Source organism: Mesoplodon mirus, assembly GCF_964341445.2.
Source record: "Mesoplodon mirus genome assembly, chromosome: 3".
In the NCBI taxonomy this organism is placed as follows: Eukaryota; Metazoa; Chordata; class Mammalia; order Artiodactyla; family Ziphiidae; genus Mesoplodon; species Mesoplodon mirus.
In genome coordinates, this window is record NC_138978.1 from 32,089,820 (window position 1) to 32,114,452 (window position 24,633).

Consider the following 24,633-nt stretch of genomic DNA (forward strand, 5'->3'; position numbering starts at 1 on the left):
GTCTGCTCTACTAGCTACTCTGGTTTTTACAGATGAGGAATGTGATGTTCAGAGAGAGAGACTTTCCTAGAATCACAGATAGTAGCAGAGGGCCTTCGGTGTCAGCTCTGACTGTCCCTAAAGCCAGTATGTTTTATATTGTGTTCTGCTGCAGTACAAAGTAGCTTCCTTTCTGCTGTGTAAAAATTGCTTGTCTCGGAGAAGAGATTTCAAAGTGCCAAGGCGGCTAACTTCAGCCCATGCAAGAGGAAAGGGTTCTATCCAGTTGCTTTCCTCATCCAGTGATATTTTTCTAGCACAGGAAGCTTGGAATGCAACTTTCAGAGGGCACTGATTTCTTTGCCCCCAAGATTTCTATACTATTTTACAGTTCTCCCTTCTGAGAGCAACCAGTACCACAAGGGATGAGGGCAGAGTTGCCATTCTTGAAGCCCACTTATTTATTGGTCCATCCACCTGCCCCACAGATATTCATGGGATGCTGCTATGTACGAGGCACAGGCACTGTTCTAGGCACTGGGGCTATGACAGTTAAGATACACAAAGACCCTGCACTATACCCTTAAGAGCAGACTCATTTGGGAATGAGGTTATCCAAAACTAGGATATGCATGTTGTCAGGGGAGAGCCTCATACAACTTGGCTTTGGGCAGAATCATTCAAAATTTTTTGCCTTCCTACTTCCTGATATTACAATTCATGAGCCTTTCATAATGGGCTCACAGGTGGGGTCCGTGGATAGCAGAGGTAGATGGGAAGGCATCATTGACATTTATTAAATTGGGCTGAATTAGAAGGTCCCAATCCTGTTAATCCGTGTCAACAAAGCCAAGAAGCTTGCAGTCATTTAGGGAACCGGTTGAGGTGAAAGACTCTCGCAAAAGAGTTGGTATTTACCCCTGTTGAATGCTGCTAAGGACTTGGATTGTGTAGAGTCAAAGACTGAAAGTAACTTTTAAGATACAGTGTTTCATCTAGTGACATTTGATATTTTGAAATTGGGGAGCGCATTTTCAGTATAAGGAGTAAGGATGGGAAGGAAGAAGTGAGGCAGAATTGGAGTCAGCTATGGGTTTGAATCCCATCCATTTATGAAGTGTTTACTGTAGGTGCGTCTAATAAGTGCTTTAAGATGATAACAATAGGGGCTTCCCTGGGGGCGCAGTGGTTGAGAGTCCGCCTGCCGATGCAGGGGACACGGGTTCGTGCCCCGGTCCGGGAAGATCCCACATGCCGTGGAGCGGCTGGGCCCGTGAGCCATGGCCGCTGAGCCTGTGCGTCCGGAGCCTGTGCTCCTCAACGGGAGAGGCGCCACAACAGTGAGAGGCCCGCGTACTGCAAAATACAAACAAACAAACAAAAAAGATGATAACAATAGTAAACGCCCTCACTAACATTTAGGGAGGATTTTCTTGGTGCTTTATGTACATTGCCTAACTTCACAACAACTGTGAGGAAACTGAAGCCCAGAGGTTCAAGTGACTGACCCAAAGTCCCACAGTGACTGGGGGGGAACTAAAGATAGGATTTTTTTTTTCCCCTTTCCTCTTTGTCCCAAACTTTAAAAAAAATAATGTATTTTGATTGTTAAAAGTCTAAACATTACTGATACTTAGAGACAGGGGAAAAGCATGAATCATTCCTCAACCTGAATAAAATAGTATCACATTTCTTTCAGGCAACAAATACTAATGTGCTGGTCCTAATAACCTTATAAAGCTTACATTCTAGTGGAGGAGGGGGCACCCAATATACTAGTGAACAAAAATTGCAGATTGGGAGAGGGGTTATTAAGGAGATACTATAATAGTATACAGGAGTACCTCACCATAGATCGGAGGTCCGGGAAAGGCATCTGAAATGTCTTGAGGTGTGAAGAGCGGGGCGGAGGGCAAGGGGTGAGTGTGAAGAGGAAGGAGAGGGCTCCTGGCCAAGGGAACCAGAAGCAGAGAGGCTCCAGGTCTAATAGAAAAGCGCTTTCCCTGTTAGGGGAGGCCGACCAGTATAGCTGTCGCATAATGATGAGGAAGAGTCTCGCTTGAGGGGAAAGGCAGGGGCCCCGTTAGGCCTACAGCTGGCCCCGCGATGGAGTTTCGGTCCTGGTGTGACCAGGCGTTATTAAAGAGTTTTTAACATGGAAATTATAAGATCTGATGTTTGTGTCAAGTCCTGTTTCATAATCTTTCCCCAAGTTATATTGTACATTTCCCGCCCCCCCAAAAAATGGTCGTCAAAGCAACTCGACAGGCTTGATCAACTAACTGTTGGTGGTCACTTGACCGCCTGCAGAGGAGGAGGTGCGTGGGTCGGTCCCAACTGGGCGTGGCGGGAGGGCTTCGAGAAGCAGGGGGCCTCTCCCCAAGACAAGATTGGCCCGGGGCCTTCACAGCTGCAGGTCTTGGTCCTGCACCTCAGACCAGCCACGCTTCACGAAGGCTCCTGTCCAGGTTAGCTATGCCGCCCTCCGCGACCTCGCCTCGGGCAGGCACTGTCCCGCACCAAGGTGTCGGGAGGAGTCCAGCCCTTCGGGGTTGTCTCCAGCCGGCACGGCCGGGCGGAGGACCGGGGGAGGGCAGGCCCCGCCCAGCTCGCGGCCGCTGGCCGCACCCCATCGCGCTCGCCCCAGGCCCCGCCCAGGCTCGGCGCCCGCTCCGCGACACCTCCCCTGCGTCCTCCGCGGCGGCCGCGCCCGCACAGACGTCGCGCCCGCACGGTTAGGGCGGAGAGGCGAGGCTTGGATGTCGGGCGAGAGCCCGGGCAGCGGAACTGACGCCAGCAGGCTTCCGGGGGCGGCCCCCAGGGAGGTCGGCGGCGGCGCCGCAGTCGTGGAGGGGCACTGGGTTCGTAGGCGGCCGCGGGCGACGCAAGTTCCGCACGGAACCCGTCTCTTCTCGCCTCACGCTTCTTCCTCTCTCCTAGTTGCGCGCTGCCTCCCGACGGCCGCTCTTCCTGACGAGAGCTTTCGGAGTGCGGTTGCTGAGGAGAAGCCGTCACCACCCCGCCTCGGGGCCGAGTGAGGGTTCCTGTCGCGCCGCGTCGCCCCCTGCGCCGCCTCCTTGCCCTCAGTGGCGGGCGCCCTTCTCACAGGAAGCATTCCCCCCAGCTCCATGAATGGAAATCGGCTCCGCAGGTGAGTGAGTCAGAGCTGCTGGTCCGTCCGTTGGGTGTAACCGCAGAGCATCGTCGCTCCCTTGCGCCCCGGCCCAGGTGCGCGAGGTGAGCGCCGTCCCCCTTCGGCCCCCCGCCCGGCCCTTCCTCCGCCTCCCCGCAGCCCCGCCGCAGTTCCGTGGATCCACGGAGTAGGCGATGACACTGCGGGGAAGAGACACTGCTCAAAGGATTGAAGTTTGGGGTTCCCTAGGCCATATTACTCTTTTTTCCCCGGAGTCTAGAAGGGTTTGCCATCTTTTTTGTTACTCCAGTTGAAGATACAATGGGGTGTGTATTCTTTAATCGGGTATTGTGTCCCGTAGAGGCACTGGGTGGCCAGCATTCTCCCTTATGTATCTCCCTTATGTAGTTGTGAAGATACATTAAGATAACAGATGAGAATTAAGTTTGAAACAGGTATTAGTGCAACGTCAAATGCAAGATGGAATTTCTTCCATCCCCGAGTTCTCATCTATGTTTGTGGCAGCATGGTACATATAATAGTTCCTGAGGATCTTGGAAATGTCATATCAGCCTGGATCACTGCTTATGTGAGGAGGTAGATCTTAAAATTGCTGACTATATATAAATGTTTTCATTCTATATTCCCTGGAGAATCGGCTGTCATATTCTTGGAAATTTGGAATTTAAGAAAACTGCTTCCCTCCTTGGGAAAATATGACAGTCTTGAGAAAAAATTGCATCATGGGCAGTACTTATCTTAAAAAAAGAAAAAGCACTTTTTACGGTCTGTAATTAATTGAAGGACATAAAGTAGGTGTTACATAACGATTTGCTTTCCAAATGATCATATTTGGTATGTTAAATTTGGAAGTATGCTTCATCCAGCCAGTCACAGTTTTATAAATTAATTACGAAAATATTAAGCGGCGGGTGTCTTCTTACTAATTGTACCACAAGTCCCTGAAATTCACATCTCATTTTGCCAATTTGGGAGGCACCTGAATATTAGATAAGAAAAACTTATATGAAAGAAACCAGTGACATAATGATATTAAAGATTTTGTTGACTACGTTAAGGAGTATAATTGTCAAATAGATGCAAAAAGCCCTTAGGAATTGTAGAGGTGGGCTGGGGAGAAGGGTTTATTACAAGTTTTATTATATGGAATTTTCTCTAATCAATTTTTACCGTGTCTCTTTTGCATGCTCCTTTTTTTTTTTTTTTTCACGTTTCCTTAAAAAGGGAAAGATTTGTCTAGATTGTGAAGAGCTTTAGACTCTCGTTTGTTTATCATTGATTTGTAGGTTTCCGAAACTGTCTTGCCTTTGTTTTCCAGTTTTCTAATACACTGTTTAGGGAATGTGATGATTTGGGAGCTATACGTGATTTTTACATAACTGTTCTGTTGTTGAGCCTGGAAAACAAACATGAAAGTTAAACACTTTACTACTTATCCTAAAATTTTAAAGATATTGCCAAAAATTTTTTAAGGTTCTTTTCTTTTTTGGGTTTTTCATGTGAAATTATTCCCAAATACATGGACAACATCTTAGAAACTTCTGAAGTCAAACTGCCTAGCCAAGGGATCCAACTCGCCAAGTACGATTCAGTAAATGTTCCTAAGAATTCTTGAGCTATAGATAAGTTTTACTTCTTTTTGCATGGGCCGTTGCTGAAATATATACCTATTTAACTGTTCTCACATCTGCGGAGGTATAGTTAGATTTGTCAGCCATATGCTTGGACATCGTGAAACACAATGTTTATTCTTCAGTGCAGTTTATACATGATTGACTGTAATTTAATGACGAAGATAAAGTATAATTTGGCTTAAGATTGTCATCATCAAAAACAAAATTTTCATTCTTCCTGAGACGTGTAATTGTTATGCTGCAAGTGAAATCGAAAGCAAAGTTGGGAAAAATGTGCAACTAAGTCTAAAATCAAGAATTTGACAGATACATATTTTGGTTTAAAAATTTTTAGATGCATATTTTCTCTGATAGTCTATTGAGTCAGTGTTGGATCTTGGCTCTCCAATTTTGTTCTAAGTTTTTCTTTTGTGTGGAGATTCTCAGGAATCATCTTATGGCAAAATATTTTAAATTCTAATTGTTAGGTGGATACATAAAAAACTTAAATTTATTTACATTAGAGGACTAGAGATACAAATTCTATATAATTGTTTCTTGGCAAATCGTTCTTCACTAAAAGTTAATATTTGTCTATTCTTCCCTTTTGCGTGTAATATTTTAAGTGATTTTTTTAAGGATGTCCTGTCACATAGTGACATTACAATGTCACTACATTGTAATGTAGTGATTTAGTACTGTGTGAACTCTGATTTAACCAAAAAGCTGGCAGGCACAACTGGTTTTTAAATAATAATAATCAATAGTTTAGCATCTGTGCCTATGACTCCTTAGTTAGGGGAACTTCTGATGAAACCCTATTTTTTTATGCTTTAATTACAGCTGGACTAAGAGTATATATGTTATATTTTCATTTCAAATAAAGTGGGAATAAAAGAAGCAGAAATGTTCATTAAGATATCAGTTCTCCTGAGTAGCTATTTTTTAGGACAGTACTGTTCTAGTCTGTATTTTTAGGTAAAGTTAGACTACTGTTAAGGGCAGAAGGAATTGTACTTACCTACCAATGGAAGAAAAACATTTTCTATTACCTTAAATTAATAATAATGCAAAGTGATCTGACATGTTTGATAGATGTCTTATACAGTCTTGCAAAAGTGAATAGACTATGTTTCTTAGTTATATTCCTGAATTCCTGTTTGAATGTAGTTGTTTTAGGACTCTGTGTTTCTTTAATAATAAAAATCAAGAAAAGTTATTTGAGAACAAGTTCCAAAGGATGTGTGGAAGCTAAATTTGGATGAGGTGGATAAAAGTTGTGGATTCAAAGTACTAAAATATGTAATGCCATTAGGTTTTCAGTTTAGTATTTCTTTAATCCCTTGGGAAATGTTTTTATTGTTATATAGATTTTCTCACTTGTAGATTCTTGTCTTGAAGAAGATAAAATACTGTTTTGTCTAGAGGGCATGAACTGTAAACATGGAAAAGGTTTTTCTACTTTGTTGTCGCTTAACTTTTAGCTAGTGCTGCTCTGGAGTGGTCATAATAACTTTTTTCCTAGTATTTACTGCTCTTGACTGGCATTAGGATTTATAAAAATGTGCAAGATTATTTTGATTTTTGTTTTAGAATTTAATTTCTCTGACAGTGATAGAAAGCCCTGAGGGAAAACTGTAAAGGAGGCAAGAAACAACTTTTTTCTTCTAAACAAAGACTGGAAAGTAAAGCGGGAAAAAGAACATCTATGAAACCCTTAAACGTAATTCGACTAACATGATGAAGACTTTAAAAAATTATCCTTGATTTCATCACCCTGATATAACCACTCTTTAAAGTTTTAAACCAATTTCCAAGCTAATAAATGTATTAATTAAAAAAATTTCTTTTAATTAAGTAATTTAGGAAAGTGGTTAAAATGAATGAAACAGTTTCTAAGTGCTATGTTTGCTCTTTCAGAGAATTTTATGTAATAGGTTGATAATTTAGAATTAATTTATATTCTCCAGTGGGAACATTGCATTTGTTTGGTTCTGTAGGCCTGGTCTGAAAGTATGCAAAGAGTCCAGAGGCCCCGTATAGGGGACATTTCCAGGAAAAGTTCTATGTTGTATATGGAAAAACCCTGGCTCGAGATAGAATTCTTGCCAAATTGTCATAAACTGTTAGATTCTAATTGAATACTACATTGCTTTATATCACAACCATCTTTTTTCACACTGGTTTCCATAGTCTTAAAATAATTGAGGGTCTACCTGAAAGATGAATTAAATATTATATTTCGTTAATCTAAAAATTTTTTTTCCTCTTATAATACTTAAAACTAGGATCTTAAGTAATTGACGTGTGGTTTTGTTTTGTTTTGTTTTAATGGATGGGAGGAAAAGGCAAGTGATCTGTTTTCAGGAAGGTAAAGCTAAAAAGATAATTTATTTAAGAATAGTATTCTTTCCAAACCTGTTTAGTCTCGGTTTGTTGTGATGAACAGCATTCACGAGACATTCCTGCTTCTAATTCAGTTGTCTAGGATACTCAATAGACCCTCATTCTTGGCTCATTAACAAAACAGATGTGAGAAAGAATATTGTGTGGTTTTTCAACCATAGTGGTTATGCTGTTAGGATACATGAACAGCCTTTCTGTATTTGGAGTTTCTATAGTTTTCTGCCATTATCTGTGTTTTTAATATTAATGATTTTCTTTGGCTACCCATTGCTTTAAAAAAAAAAAGACTACTGAGATTTAGCAAAATCTTGTTACACAACTGATGCTTTCTCTTATATCTTAAATGGGGGCTCTCTGTGGTTTGGTTGCAATAAATTATGTACATTAGTCTGGAATGTTAGTTTAATGAAATAATCTGGAAGAATTCTTTGTTTTAAATCAGCCAGTTATTCCTCCGTTGTTTCTAAATTATCAGGTTCTTGAGAAATCAGAAGATATCTGTAGGATATAGTCATGGGATATTTTTATATTCTTCATTTTTGCAAGAAAGTGTTCTCGGTTGTAGGCTTACATAATACAATTTTTGAGTCATTACCAATATTTGATATTTTAACGGATTTCTAAATCGAACAACAGAAGTTCATTAATATATCTCTGAATTTTAAAAAATGTTGAACAATAGATTGCAAAATAGACTTATATCTTAGCAGTGAAGTCCTTTTTTTTGTTTGTTTGAAGAAACTTATAGCTTCTAAATTAGGACTTGCTCTCTATCTGTGTATTTAACATAAAAGTGGCATTCTCTAAAATTACTCAAAATTTTTCTAAATTTTTGCTTGGGTGATCAAAGTTTTTCAAAAGCTACCCAAACTTTAATTATAAAATAAATCTCAAGGCATTTCCATAGTGCTTGGGCTACTTTTTTCCAGGGGGAAAAATGGCTTTGAAATAATGGTTCCCCATAGTGCATCTGAGAAATTTAACCCCCAACAGTCTGAATGTTCTAGAGTGATTATTTAGCTACAGTGAATATAATAAATGTAATCTGATATAAGTGCATTGTGTTTGTACAGGTTCATTGAATGAATACGTAGACTTAGTAGATAAGAAGTTACTGAAATCTCATGCTCATGTTTACTAGTTAACCTTGTGGACTTAACTAGTAAACAGAGGCATTTAATTATGTCAAATTTTGAGGTCAACACATTTATTTTTTCAAAACAAAAATAAAAATTTTTTCCTGGTTGTAAAAATGCATGTTTATTATTTTTAAAAAAGCAAACAGTATAGGAAAGTCTAAAATAGAAATGACAATAATATGATCCCATTCTCCAGATAAAACCATTGCTTATTTTTTCTTGTATATCTTCTCAAATGTTCATCCATCTGTCATCATATTAATTGTTTTTAACCTGCTTTTTCTACTCAGTATTGTATCATGGATATTTTTCCTTATCATTACTTAGATCTATATAGCAATATAGCAATATAATAATTTTTACTGAGTACATAGCATTTAAATTTTTTTTTTTTTTTGCTGCACTGCATGGCTTGTGGGATCTTAGTTCCCAGAGCAGGGATTGAACCCAGGCCCTTGGCAGTGAAAGCACGAAGTTCTAACCACTGGACTGCCAGGGAATTCCCGCATTTAATTTTATATTATTAATTAGTGTCATTGATGGTGGATTAGATTTCTTTCCAGTTTTTTATAAAATTATAACTAAAACTTTGGTAATTATCCTAATACATACATCTTTGTATAGTGATCCAGTGATTGCTTTAGGATAAATTTCTAGAAGTAGAATGGTTGAAACGAGGTATCCCGTGAATATCAAAGCAAAAGTTCCCAGTGAAAATCCATAATTTGGTAATAGGCTATAGTAGTGCTATAGTTGATTCTTATTTATTCATTGCTTATTTTCATCAATCACATTTACTATAGACTATAATTTAGCTTTGGACTCACTAGTACATGTTAGATTGTTAGGTCAGTGAACAACACACATATATGCTTTGAAAATGTATGGTTTTTTTGTTTTTTTGCTCACGCGGGCCTCTCACCTCTGCGGCCTCTCCCGTTGCGGAGCACAGGCTCCGGACGCGCAGGCTCAGCGGCCATGGCTCACGGGCCCAGCCGCTCCGCGGCATGTGGGATCTTCCCGGACCGGGGCACGAACCCGTGTCCCCTGCATCGGCAGGCGGACTCTCAACCACTGCACCACCAGGGAAGCCCGAAAATGTATGATTTTTTGCTTGAAGTTTAACATGGTTAGTTGTTATTAGTCAGTACTTGCTATAGCTACTAAAAGAAAAGTTTGAGGTAGAAATTCCAGATAGTGCTTTTTATTTCTGTGTAATTACATTTTCAACTCTAGTGGGCAATATATGTATTTGTTAAATAACTAAAATATGCCTCTCTGGAAGTATAATTTGTTGTATTGACAGAATTATTTCTTCCAATAATTTACATTAAAATATTTTGTATACTTAAATTCGATGATTTTATAGTCAATTACAGTAGAGTTCTGTTACACTGCTTATTCATGAAACAGAATTTTGGTTTTTACCAGTTTGTATAAAAAGCATCAGGGAAAATAACAATAATGGAGAAAAAAATCATTAGTGTAATATAGTGTAGAAAGCATGGGTTTTGGAAACAAATCCTGGCTCTCAAATTAACATGGTAATAATGTGTCATTGTAGGTTCATCGATTGTAACAAATGTTACCACTCTGGTGTGGGGATGTTGATATTCGGGGAGGCTGTGCATATGTGGGGGCAGGAGGCATATGGGCAATCTCTATCTTCTCAGTTTTACTGTGAACCCACAACTGCTCTAAAAAATAAAGTCTATTAAAAAAATTAATTGTGACTTTGGGCAGTGCTTTTAATCTTCCTTAATCTTAGTTTCCTTATCTGTATAACGGTATAGTGAAGAGATTCAGTATGCAAAGGAAATGACATTCCTCTCTTCCTAATTTTTAAGACATTTTATTATAAAAAATTGAGGATGTATATGCAGAACTGTATAATAAACTCCCATGTACCCATCGCCCATGTCCAGTCATGTCCGTTCTACTTTCCCCTCCCCTGTATTTTTTGAAGCACATTCTAGACATAATAATATTTTATTTATAAATATCTACTAAGTACATCTATAAGAGATATAGGGGAGTTCCCTGGTGGTCCAGTGGTTAAGACTCCATGCTTTCTCTGCAGGGGGAGCAGGTTCAATCCCTGGTTGGGGAACCTTGCAAGGCAAAGCCAAAAAAAAAAAAAGAGAGTTATGGACTCTTTAAATAAGCCACAGTACCATTATCACAGCATAAAATAATAGTATAACCCTTTATATTAAATATTCAGTCAGTATTCAAATTTCAACTTGTCTCAGACATTATTCTTTTTTTTTTTTTTAACAATTTGCCTTTTTAAAATTTATTTCATTTTTGAGTCAGGATCCAGATAAGTTTCCCACATTGTGAATGATTGATATGTCTTTTAAGTGCCTCTTAATTTGTAAGTTTTCTACCCTCTTTCCCCCTACAATTTATGGATTGTTTGTCCTTTTAGACTTTCTCACAGTCTGGATTTTCATTCCATCTTCATGGTGTAATTTAACGTGTTTCTCTAAATTTACAGTAAACTGCTAGGACCAAAAAGCTTGATCAGATTCAAGGCATGTGGGATCTTAGTTCCCCGTCCAACCAGGGATCGAACCCCCATCCCGTGCAGTGGAAGTGTTGAGTCTTAACCACAGGACCACCAGGGAAGTCCCCTCAGGGTATTGTTTTTGAACTTACTGCAGTCAGGTTTTTGTCCCTAGAACTTCACTGGAATTGCTTTTATAAAAGTCAACAAAGAATTTGTTAAACCCAGTAGTCAGTTCCCAAATCTTAATTTTATTTGTCTCTTCAACTTCATTTGATTACTTTGCTTCCTTCTGGACATTCCTTTTCCACTTGGCTTCCTGGCCACCACATTCTCTAGGTCCTTCTCCAACCTTATTGGCTATCACTTTTCTGCTTCCTTTGCTGTTTCATCTTCATCTCCCCAATCTCTAAACACTGGGAGTTTCCCAGAGCTTATTAGTATTCTTTTGTATCCTGCCACAGTCAGGGTGATCTCCTCTGGTCCAGTGGTTTCAAATATCACTAATATGCCAAGGGCACTCATGTCTACATTTCCAGCCTGGACCTCTCCCTTGAACTCCACACCCATCTAACTGCCTACTAGATACCTACTTGTACAGAAACCTTAACGTTAACATGTCCTAAAAATCCTCTTGATTTCTTCTCAAAGCTTTCTATTATTCCTGAGTCTTTCCTGTCTCAGTAAGTGCATTTCCAATTCTTTTAGTTGTTTAGACCGAAAAGCTTTGAGAGCTCTTTTCTCTCATACCCCACACCTAATCCATTAGCAGTTCCCATTAGGTCTTCCGTCTAAATATTTTCCACATTGACCTCATTCCCATAGCTGCTACCACCCCTGCCCTAGCCAACATTATCTTTTGCCTGGAAAGTCGACTAGCCTACTAACTGGTCTCCCTGCTTGTACTTTTACATATAATTTTTCATACAGCAGCTAGAGTGATTGTTTAAAAAAAGTTTAAGTCAGATCATAATGCTTCTTGATTCAGAACCCTTTCTTGGTTTCTCATGTCTCAGAATAAAATCCAAAGACCTCATCATGGCTTGCAAATACTATAAGATCTGATCTCCCAGTATCTTTCTGACCTCATCTCCTACTGTTCTCTCTGCTCCAGGCACAGTGGTCTCCTTGCTGTTCATCAAACATCAAGCAAACTTCTGCTTTTTCCTTTGTACTTGATTTTTCCTTGCCTGGAAGGCTCTTTCAGCTGTCTACATGACTTTTTCTTTCACTTCTGTTTTACGCTTACTTGTCACCTTTTCAAAGAGGTCTTCTTTGACAAACCTATCTAATATGGCTAACTACCTCCCACCACACACACACATTTTCTATCCCCATAACCTATCTTATTTTTTAAAATAAATTTATTTATTTTTATTTTTTGTCTGCATTGGGTCTTTGTTGCTGTGCGCGGGCTAAGCGGTGAGTGGGGGCTACTCTTCATTGCAGTGCCCGTGCTTCTCATTGGGTGGCTTCTCTTGTTGAAGAGCACGGGCTCTAGGTTCATGGGCTTCAGTAGTTGTGGCTCGCAGGCTCTAGAGCGCAGGCTCAGTAGTTGTGGCGCACAGGCTTAGTTGCTCCACGGCATGTGGGATCTTCCCAGAGCAGGGCTCGAACCTGTGTCCCCTGCATTGGCAGGCGGATTCTTAACCACTGAGCCACCAGGGAAGCCCTAACCTATCTTATTGTTTTATGGCAGTTATTACTACCTAATTGGCAAAAAAGAAATACAGTGTAATCTGCCCCACACCCCTATAAAACCTTCATGAGGACCAGGTCTTTATTGTTATTATTAAAATTATTATTCACTTGAACAATGTTTGGCACTTAGGATACAGTAAATATTTGTTGAACACATTTACGAGTCAATGAATGGATGACTTAATGAATGATAGACTTTCAGCACATGTTAGTTTGTAGTAGTATAGTATACTAATTAAAAGCCCAGGCTCTGAAATCAGACTGCCTATTTGCAAATCCTAGCTTTGCCACTTTCTGTGAACATGTTTTTTAATCTCCTTGTGCTTCAGTTTCCTCAGTATAATATAGTACCTGCCTCAAAATTATGTTGTGGGCTTCCCTGGTGGCACAGTGGTTGAGAGTCCGCCTGCCGATGCAGGGGACGCGGGTTCGTGCCCCGGTCTGGGAAGATCCCACGTGCCGCGGAGCGGCTGGGCCCGGGAGCCATGGCCGCTGAGCCTGCGCGTCTGGAGCCTGTGCTCCGCAACGGGAGAGGCCACAACAGTGAGAGGCCCGCGTACCGCAAAACAAAAAAAAAACAACAAAAAAAGTTATGTTGTAAGAAATGTATATCAGATATATAATACTCAATACATGTTAGCTGTTATTGTTGTAATTTTGGGATATCCCCGAGTATATTGTGCACTACTTAAGCAAAGTAACTGACTTATTAATTAATCCATGTATCTATAAAACCTTGAACATAATAATTGCTCAATAAATAGAATAGATAAATGACTTTTTATGTTTTTGATTTTTAAAAAATTGTCTGTGGGGGCAGTGAATTTCAGAAGAGAATGGGGGCTATAGAAAAATAGAACATTATTATTAAGCCAATCTTGATAGTCATCACATGTAAATAAAACAGCAGAAAGTTATTTTTTTAAACACATAAAAGGTTTTTAAAAATTGTAATGCCTAATGCTAGAGAGGGCATAGGAGAGAAATCTGGTGATAGTAATGCATTTATATGCCAGTTTGGTAGTAAATACCAAGAGTCAGAAACATGTTTCTTTTCCTATCCTTTGACCTGGTAGTTCTCTTTCTGAAATTTATCTGAAGGAAAAAATTCTATATGCCACTTTCCCTCTCTAGCTCCCCCAAATAAAACAGTAGGTGCTTGATGCAGAGAAATTCACTTAGCATAGTTGTGTGAAATGCTGTAGCTGTTTATTGATATTAATATTTATTGAAGAGCTACTACTTTTTTTAATGGCTTCTGTGCCAGGCACATCTAGAATGTATAGGTCATTTTATCTCATTTTTAAAAATAAGGTAACTGAATGTACCTCAACATAAGAGAGGCCATATATGACAAAGCCCACAGCTAGTATCATACTCAGTGGTGAAAAGCTGAAAGCTTTTCCTCTGAGATCAGGAGCAAGACAAGAAGCCTCCTCTCAACACTTTTATTCAAATAGTGCTGGAAGTCCTAGCCAGAACAGTTAGGCAGGAAAAAGAAAGAAAAGGCATCTGAATTGGAATGGAAGGAGTAAAATTGTCTCTATTTGCAGGTGACATGCTATTATATATAGAAAACCCTAAAGACTGCATGAAAAACTGTTAGAAGTAATAAATGAATTTAGTAGAGTTGCGGGATACAAAATCAATATACAAAATCTATTACATTTTGGGACTTCCCTGGTGGTCCAGTGGTTAAGAATCCACCTTCCAGTGCAGGGGACGCAGGTTTGATCCCTGGTCGGGGAACTAAGATCCCACATACCGTGGGGCACCTGAGCCCGTGCACTGCAACTACTGAGTCCGTGCGCTCTAGAGCCCACATGCCACAACTAGAGAGCCCACGTGCTGCAACTACTGAGTCCACATGCTCTGGAGCCTGCGTGCCACAACTAGAGAAGCCCATGCAACACAACGAAAGATCCCACATGCCTCAACGAAGATCCTGCGTGCCGCAAGTAAGACCCGATGCAGCCAAATAAATAAATAAATAAATAAATTTAGAACAAGAGAGCCAAAATCTACTGCATTTCTATACATTAACAACGAAATATCAAAAAGATAAATTTTTTAAAAGTCCCATTACGGTAGCATCAAAAACAATAAAATGCTTATGAATAAATTTAACCAAGAAAGTCAAAGATCTGCACATTGAAAACTATAAGACATTGATGAAAGAAATCAAAGAAGACACAAATATATGGAAAGATATCCTGTGCTCATTGATTGGAGGAATTAATATTGTTTAAATGTCCACACTACCCAAAGTGATCTACAGATTCAGTGCAGTCCCTATCAAAATTGCAATGGCAAAAAAGAAAAAGAAAAAAATTGCAGCGGCATTTTCTACAGAAATAGAAAAAACAATCCTAAAATTTATGTGGAACCACAAAAGACCCCCAATAGCTAAAGCAGTCTTGAGAAAGATGAACAAAGATGAACAAAGAAAACTTCCTGATTTCAAGCTATATTATAAAGTTATGTCAAAACAGTGTGGTATTGGCATAAAAATAGGCACATAGATCAGTGTGAGCCCAGAAATAAACCCATGCATGTATGGTCAGTTAGGTTTTTTTTGTTTTGTTTTGTTTTTTTGCGGTATGCGGGCCTCTCTCTGTTGTGGCCTCTCCCGTTGCGGAGCACAGGCTCCGGATGCGCAGGCTCAGCGGCCATGGCTCACGGGCCCAGCCGCTCTGCGGCATGTGAGATCTTCCCGGACCAGGGCACGAACCCGCGTCCCCTGCATCGGCAGGCGGACTCTCAACCACTGCGCCACCAGGGAAGCCCGGTCAGTTAGTTTTTGACAAAGGAGCAAAGACTATACAGTGGGGAAAGGATAGTCTCTTCAGTAAATGGTGTTGGGCAAACTGGATAGCCATATGCAAAAGAACGAAACTCAACCCCAACTTATACCATATATAAAAATTAAAATGGATCAAAGACTTTAACAGAAGACCTGAAACCATAAAACTCCTAGAAGAAAACATAGCACGTGAGCTCCTTGACATTGGTCTTGGCAATGGTTTTTAAAATTTAATACCAAAAGCAAAGGCAACAAAAGCAAAAATAAACAGGTGAGACTGCATCAAACTAAAAAGCTTCTGCTCAGCAAAGGAAACCATTGACAAAATTAAAAGGAAACTTATAGAATGGGAGAAAATATTTGCAAACCACATACCTGATATAGGGTTACTATCCAAAATATACAAGAAACTCTTACAACTCAATAGCAAAAAAACCAACTCAATTAAAAAATGGGCAGAGGGCAGAGCAGTTAAGCCTGTGCGCCACAACTACTGAGCCTGCTCTCTAGAGCCTGCGAACCACAACTACTGAGCCCACGTGCCGCAACTACTAAAGCCCACGCGCCTAGAGCCTGAGCTCTGCAACAAGAGAAGCCTGCTCACCGCAACGAAGAGTAGCCCCCACTCACCGCAACTAGAGAAAGCCCGCACAGCAACGAAGACCCAACGCAGCCATAGATAGATAGATAGATAGATAGATAGATAGATAGATAGATTATTAAAAAAAATAAAATAGACAAAGGACCTGAATAGACATTTTTCCAAAGAAGACATACAAGTGGCCAACTGGTACATAAAAGGTGCTCAACATCACCAGTCATCATGGAAATGCAAATCAAAACCACAATGAGATATAACCTCATACCTGTTAGGATGACTTTTATCAAAAAGACAAGATGATAAATGCTGTTGTGAGTGTGGAGAAAAGAGAAGCCTTATACACTGTTGGTGGGAACATAAACTGGTACAGCCACGATGGAAAACTGTGTGGAGGTTCCTCAAGAAATTAAAAATAGAGCTACCATACTTTCCTTTACCAGGGGTGAAGGGTGGAGGGGAGAGATAGATTGGGAGTTTGGGATTGACATGTACACACCTCTGTATTTAAAATAGATAACCAACAAGGACCTACTGTATAGCATAGGGAACTGCACAATATTCTGTAATAACCTAGATGGGGAAAGAATTTGAAAGAAATAGACACATGTATATGTATAACCGAATCACTTTACTATTCACGTGAAGCTAACACAACATTGTTAATCAACTATACTCCAATATTAAAAAAAAAAAAAGAATAGGGCTACCATATATTCCAGCAATCCCACTTCTGAGTATATATCCGAAGGAAACGGAACCATTATCTTGAAGACATATCTGTACTCTAATGTTCATTGCAGCATTCACAATAGCCAAGGTATGGAGACTATCTTAAGTATCCATCAGCGGATGAATGAATCAAGAAAATGTGATATGTGTATACACACACACACACATATACACATAGTGGAATACTACTCAACCTTAAAAAAGAAGGGAATCCTGTTATTTCTGACAACATGGAGGAGCCTGGAGGGCACTATGCTAAGTATAATAAGACAAAGACAAATACTACATGGTATCACTTATATGTGGAATCTAAAAAGAAAAAGTCAAACTCAGAAGCAGTAGAAAAATGGTTGCCAGGGAGTGGGGGAAATAGGGAAAGGTTGGTACAAGGGTGCAAACTTTGAACTATAAAATAAATAAGGTCTGAGGATCTAATGTATAACATAGTGACTATAGTTGATAATACTCTGTTGTATAATTGAAATTTGCTGAGAGAGTAGAACTTAAATGTTCTAAGTCCCCCCTCATCCCCCAAAAAAGGTGAATATGTGGAGTGATGAATGAGTTAGTTAACTTGACGGGGAGAATCTTTTCACAGTGCACAGGTATGTCAAATCATTGTGTTGTGCAGTCTAAATATCATTTTAAAAAATACACTACCAAATGTAAAATAGATAGCTAGTGGGAAGCAGCCACATAGCACAGGGAGATCAGCTTGGTGCTTTGTGACCACGTAGCGGGGTGGGATAGGGAGGGTGGGAGGGAGACACAAGAGGGAGGAGATATGGGGATATATGTGTACGTATAGCTGATTCACTTTGTTATAAAGCAGAAACTAACACACCATTGTAAAGCAGTTATACTCCAATAAAGATGTTAAAAAAAAAAAAGATCCCACATATAAGTGAAAATAATAATAATAGACAACTGAGTCTTAGAGGCTGTGACTTTCCCCTGGTCATTAGATCTGGAACTTGAACTCAGGTTTGAGACCATACTTCAGTTGAAGTAATTAATATAATTACTCTTTTTATCAGTTAAGAGTTTTAGTTGCAAATAACAGAAATCCAACTGAAACTAATTTGAGCAAAAGGGGTTTATTGGCTCATGGAATCCAAGGCAGGTTGAATAGCAAGCAGTAGGAAGAACAGGTTTGCAGCTGAGCTTGCATCTGGAGCAGGTGGAACTAGTAACTCATGGTATCAGACTACTCCATCTCTTATTTTGATTTCTCTCTATTTGTAGCTCTCTACATGTAGGCTTCCATTTTCTCTCACTGTTGATTGGCTTTTTCTACACATCAGAACACCTGATCTCCAACAGCTATTATATCTCACAGCTTTAGTCCCTGAAGAGGAAACCTGATTGTTGTTTAGGTCCCAAGTTAAAACAAAAAAAAAGTCCCAGGGAAAAGGCTTATTACTTTCTCTTGGTTCTGGTGTCCATCTCTAGACGAGTCAGTTGTGGTGTCAAATTCACGTAAGAACATATCAATTGCTGGTATTCGTATAGTACTTGAGAGAATGTGTAGTTTTCAAGATAATAGCCAGTAGGTGGAGGAAAAGGGTGGGGTTGTGTTTAGCATACAATCCTGTGAATATCCACTACAACTGCTTATATTTCACTCTTTATAATAGTGAAACATTGGAAGCAAGCTAAATATTCTTGAGTGGAACCTGGTCAGTTTTACTTCATCAACTTAATGTATTATTACATAACCATTAAAATTATGATTATGAAGACCTTAGTAATACAGATATGCTTATGATGCTATGTTAAGTGGGAACAGAATATAACATTTTATATACAGTGTATTTGCTACCGTGAAACTTGAAAATGTAATGGAAGGGATGCAGATTACTCAAACAAATTTATGAAGTAGTATGACAGAGGGTCACTGTGCTCCACAGTCTGGTCCCTAGCTTTGCAGATCCTGATTCTTGGTTTTCAGGCATCCAGAGCTGATCATCACCTTGAGGGACCAATTGATGCTAACCAAGTTCATAAGAAACTAATATATAAATCATAATGCCAATTTAATCATTTACAAAGAAAAATACTATTTCCAGAGCGTAAAGAAGATTCATGTTGACTAGTCAGCGACTTATCTCCCTCCGGCCGTCTATATGGGTATACAGACAGTAAACAGAAGGTTGCTCTGTAATCGTGGAGTCAGAGCAAGGGACTTAATATGATGTGCTCTTTAGTATTAGGGATAGAAATATGAGTCACTCAAAAACTCTGTCCTCAGATCATTCAATTTGTAAGGAAATGCAGGTAGTTAAATAGCTATAGAATTTTCTCCGTGTGGAGTAGACAGATTATTTTGTTAGGCTCAGAACTTCCACTAAAGAAAACTAAAAAATCTGGATAAGATGGAACAAAATGCCTTCTTAAGAGCATGGAATAATTAAGAATAGGTTACTGAAAATCAGACATTCTGTATCACAACCACTAGTTGGGAAACTATTTCCCTTTATTTTATTTTTATAAACTTATTTTATTTATTTATTTTTGGGCTGCGTTGGGTCTTCTTTGCTGCGCATGGGCTTTCTCTAGTTGCGGCGAGCAGGGGCTACTCTGCGCGGGCTTCTCGTTGTGGTGGCTTCCATTGTTGAGGAGCACGGGCTTTAGGCATGCGGGCTTCAGTAGTTGTGACACGCGGGCTCAGTAGTTGTGGCACACGGGCTTAGTTGCTCCGAGGCATGTTGGATCTTCCCAGACCAGGGATCAAACCCGTGTCCCCTGCATTGGCAGGCAGATCCTTAACCACTGCACCACCAGGGAAGTCCCCCCTGAGTTAATTTTTGAAAAAAGTTTTAGGTCTGTGTCCAGATTCTTTTTTTTTTTTCCCCTTTAGCATGAGGATATCCATCCACTTGTTTATCAGCACCATTGCTTGAAAAGACTGTCCTTTTCCCGTTGAATTGCCTTTGCTCCTTTGTCAAAGATCAGTTGACTGTGTGGTTCAGTTTTGGGGCTGTGTATTCCTCTGATGTATTTTTCTATTCTTTGACGAAAACCCACACTGTCGCGATTATTGTAGCCTTATACATTAGCACCAAAAAAAGAAAAGAAAGAAATACTTAGGTATGAATCTAACAAAATATGTACGAGATCTATGTGAGGAAAACTACAAAACTCTGATTTAAAAAAATCAAAGAAATCAAAGAAAATCTAAATAAATAGAGATATTTTATTATACATGGATAGGAAGACTCAGTATAAAGATGTCAGCTCTTCTCAACTTGATTTATATACTTAGCACAATTCCAAGCAAAATCCCAGCAAGTTATTTTGTGCATATTGACAAACTGATTGTAAAGTTTATACGGAAAGGCAAAATACCCAGAACAGCGACATGATATTAAAGGAGATTAAAGTCAGAGAACTGATTGACAGTACCTCACTTCAAAACTTACTGTAAAATATCATAATCGAGACAGTGTATTATTGACAAAAGGATAAACAAATATATCAATGGAACAAAATAGAGAGCACAGCAGAATGGGTTCCAATCCCAGTTCTGCTACTTACTAGGTATGAAATTTTAGGCAAATCATTTCAGTTTTCCTCATCTATAAAATCATTATGAAGTTTGGGGTTCCATTTGTTTATTTTTGCTTTTATTTCTATTGCCTTGGGAGACTGACCTAAGAAACCATTGGTATGATTTATAATCAAACTTATAAGGTTTTGCGCAGCAAAGGAAACCATAAACAAAATGAAAAGGCATCCTATGGACTGGGAGAAAAATATTTACAAGTGATGCGACTGACAAGGGCTTAGTTTCCAAAATATACAAAGAGCTCCTACAATTCAATGACAAAAAAACCCACTAAAAAAAGTGGGCAGAAGACCTAAATAGACATTTCTACAAAGAAGACATAAAGATGGCCAACAGGAACATGAAAAAATGTTCCACATCTCTAATTATTAGAAAAATGAAAATCAAAACTACAGTGAGGAAAAAAAAAAGCTACAGTGAGGTATCACCTCACACCAGTCAGAATGACCATCATCAAATCTACAAATAATAAATGCTGGAGAGTGTGTGCAGAAAAAGGAACCCTCCTACACTGTTGGTGGGAATGTAAATTGGTGCAGCTACTATGGAAAACAGTATGGAGGTTCCTCAAAAAACTAAAAATAGAGTTGCCATATGATCCAGCAATACCACTCCTGGGCATATACCCAGACCAAACGTTAATTCGAAAAGATACATGCACCCCAGTGTTCATAGCAGCACTATTTACAATAGCCAAGACATGGAAACAGCCTAAATGTCCATCAACAGATGAATGGATAAAGAAGATGTGGTATATGTACACAATGGAATATTACTCAGCCATTAAAAAGAATGAAATAATGCCATTTGCAGCAACATGGATGGACCTAGAGATGATCATACTAAGCGAAGTAAGTCAGAAAGAGAAAGACATACCATATGATATCACTTATATGTGGAATCTAAAATATGACACAAATGAACATATCTATGAAACAGAAACAGACTACAGACAGAGAGAACAGATTTGTGGTTGCCAAGGGAGAGGCTGGGTTGGGGAAGGAAGGACTGGGAGTTTGGGGTTAGCAGATGTAAATTATTATATATTGGATGGATAAACAACAAGGTCCTACTGTATAGCACAGAGAACTATATTCAATATCCTGTGATAAACCACATTGGAAAAGAATATGAAAAAGAATATATATGTATAACTGAGTCACTTTGCTGTACAGCAGAAATTAAACACAACAATGTAAATCAACTATACTTCAATAGTAAAAAAAAAAATTATTACAAGGTTTGGTAAGAGCTCGATAAATTTTATCTGTTGTTCATGTTCTGATTTTATCCTGACAGGATTCATAAGAAAGAGGCAGATTAGGTATTATTTCCATTTTATAGATCAGGAAATAGAATTTCAGGGCTATTAATATTTAACAAAGGTCAAGTGGTTAGATAAATGGCAGAGCCAGAACTATGACCTAGTCTAGAATTACTCATTATTACCTATCTCAGTTTAGGATAGCAGGAAAGATTATGCCCTCAGAAAAGATCTTACAAATATATGAAAACAAAATTTAAAAATAGGTGATGCAGGTAGCACTTTAATGTACTTTCATCCACAGTGAAGAAAAGTTGTTAATTATCTTTTTTCCTATTCTCTGGAAGAATTTGTTTAAGATTAGTATTATTTCTTTCCTTAAATGTTTGGTATAATTCTCTAGTGAAGCCATCTGGATCTGGAATTTTTTAGTGTGTGCATGTGTGTGAATATTTTTAATTGTGGATTTAATTTTTTCAAAAAGTTACAGGACTTTACAGATATTTTAAATGTAAATTCATTTAGATAATAGTTACTAATTTACTAACTGAATTTATTGTTTGAATTTTGTTTAACAAAGCTACAACATTTTGAGCTTCAAAAACTTAATGCTAGATATCACCTAGGGTTTGTTTTTTTCTTCACTATGATAAAATATATATAACATTAAATTTGCTATCTTAGCAATTTTTAAGTGTACAATTTAGTAGTATTTAAGTACATTCATATTGTTGTGCAACCAATCGCCAGAAATCTTTTCATTTTGCAAAACTGAAACTATACTCATTAAGCAACAATTCCTTTTTCTACCTTTTCCCCCAGCCCCTGGCAACCGCCCTTCTACTTTGTCTCTATGAATATGACTACTCTGGGTATTAATAAGTGGAATCATACGGTGTCTTTTTGTGACTGGCTTATTTCACTTAGCATGACCTCTACAAGGTTCATCTATGTTGTAGCATGTGTCAGAATTTCCTTCCTTTTTAAGGCTGATTGATGTCCCATTATAGGTATATACCAGATTTTCTTTTTCCATTCATGCATCAGTGGACACTTAGGTTGCTTCCACCTTTCATCTGTTGTGAATAGTACTGCTATGAGCATAGGTGTATAATTATTTTTTCAATACCCTGCTTTCAATTCTTTTGGGTTTATACCCAGAAGTAGATCATGGATCTACTAGATCGTATGGTAATTCTATTTTTAATGTTTTGAGGAACCACTGTACTGTTTTCCAAAACAACTGCACCATTTTACATTTTATTTTATTTGAAAAGAGAACTTTTCAAATTTTATATGCTTTTGTGTATCAGTAAGCTGTATCTTTCTAGGACTTAGTCTATTTCATCACACTTTCAAATTTATTAACAATATTTGTAATGTCTTCTGTATCTGTAGTGATACTGATACTTTTTTTCCATTTATATTGGTTACTTAAGCCTTTTTTTCTTGTTATAAAAATCACTGGAATTTATCAATTTTAGTTATCTTTTCAAATAATTGATTTTGTTGATCCTTTTTATTGTATATTGTTTTTATTTTGTTCATCTGCTCTTACCCTTCTTTAAGTTTACTTTGCTATTGGTCGCATACTTTTTGGATACGATTTGTGCTTTGTTTATGCTCACCTGGGTTTGTATGCTCCTTTCTACCCCTTCCAAAACAATTTTCCAGAGGTACCCAGCTTTTGTTTCTTTGTATGTTTGTTTTAATGAGGAAAGTAAAGTGGGTGAAAGAAATTGGTGTTAGAAACGATGTCATCTTTCAGCACTAGGCTTCAAGCATTATCAGCTGTACTTAAAATTCTAACTTACTCTGGTTGACAAGATTATTAAATGCAGCTTGTAAGAGTGTTTCTCTCTTTTTTTTCCCCTTCCCTGGCAGGACCCGTTGGGGCCCAGCCCCTACTCATGGTGCCCAGAAGACCTGGCTATGGCACCATGGGCAAACCCATTAAATTGCTGGCTAACTGTTTTCAAGTTGAAATTCCAAAGATTGATGTCTACCTCTATGAGGTAGATATTAAACCAGACAAGTGTCCTAGGAGAGTGAACAGGTAAGAATTCAGAGATCTTTTGCTTTTGGTATTTGTCTTTGCTTTAGAAATTATGTTTATCTTGTATATCTAAATAGCAATGATAATGTCTAACAGTTTGACCAAGAACAGATGGTAATTTGCTTTGAAATTGACTATACTTCAGAGGTGTGATGATGGGAAAAATCTACAAACAGCCTTGAAATTTTTCCATTATAACATAAATTCATGTTTTCTCTATGATAATAGAAAAGGTGCAAGTCATTTTTATGTGCTCTTGAAATCAGAGTGAGCATTTTTTCCTTTGCTATTAGGTAATATTTATCGGTGCTTTCTTTTTTCTCCCCACCCCACCTCGACCTTATTTACCCCTTTCGTGATGTTCCCTTTAAGATGATGGTGGTTGTCATGGTTTCATGCCTTCTGTTCTCCTGATCCTCAACTCCTAACTGTTCCCTACTCTTTTATAGGAACAAGTGTGTATGGTATATAAAGATTTATCAATCTGCTTTCAATAAGCTTCTTTCACTTCCCCAAATACTATGGATATGGATGTGGTTTAGATAATACAGGAACAGAAAAGGAATTTATGACGTGGTGTACACCACAAAGGAGGGTTTAAAAAAAAAAAAGACTTACGGACAAAATATTTAGAAAACAATGATGTTTAACTTAGCCTTTTAGTTTGTACTATCAAATACCCCAGCCTTTTCTTACTCAGTAAGTATTATTATTAAGAACCTTCATTTAAAATGTAGATTTATTGCTGTCAAGAAATTTGTAATTTAGTAGAAGAAGAGATAAGACACATAAGAAATATGAAGTGAATGAGCACTAAGAGACTTTTTAATAACATATAAAAGAAAACCATCATATGAGTGTTATAATTAACATGTAATAAAGAGTTCTTTCTGAGGTCAGGAAGCAAGTTGTGGAGTATTACAAGTGGAGGAATCTTAAAATATCAACTAATCTGATGCCTTTTTTTTTTTTTCCTGATACCTTTTTTGTAGCTGAAATCCAGAAAGGTTGAGAGGCTTACTCAACATTTCTAATAGCAAAGGTGAGACCAGCACTCCAGAATCCTGACTTAATAGTCATTAAGAAATATTTGTATAGCAAGAAGGAAAGG

The 24,633-nt window shown here is 38.4% G+C and overlaps 1 protein-coding gene across 2 annotated transcripts in view; it reads left to right on the plus strand.

The window, feature by feature from the left end:
• The first annotated feature begins 2,797 nt into the window (after positions 1-2,797).
• Positions 2,798-24,633, plus strand: part of AGO3 (argonaute RISC catalytic component 3) — a 122,458-nt gene continuing 100,622 nt past the window's right edge. The window contains exons 1-2 of one of the 2 annotated variants that reach the window (XM_082615311.1): positions 2,798-3,130; positions 23,351-23,522. In XM_082615311.1, coding sequence (XP_082471437.1) covers positions 3,112-3,130; positions 23,351-23,522 — 191 coding nt within the window. In that variant the 5' untranslated portion in view covers positions 2,798-3,111. Of the gene's footprint in view, positions 3,131-23,350; positions 23,523-24,633 lie in introns of those variants that run through there. The other variant, XM_082615312.1, reaches the window with a different exon arrangement.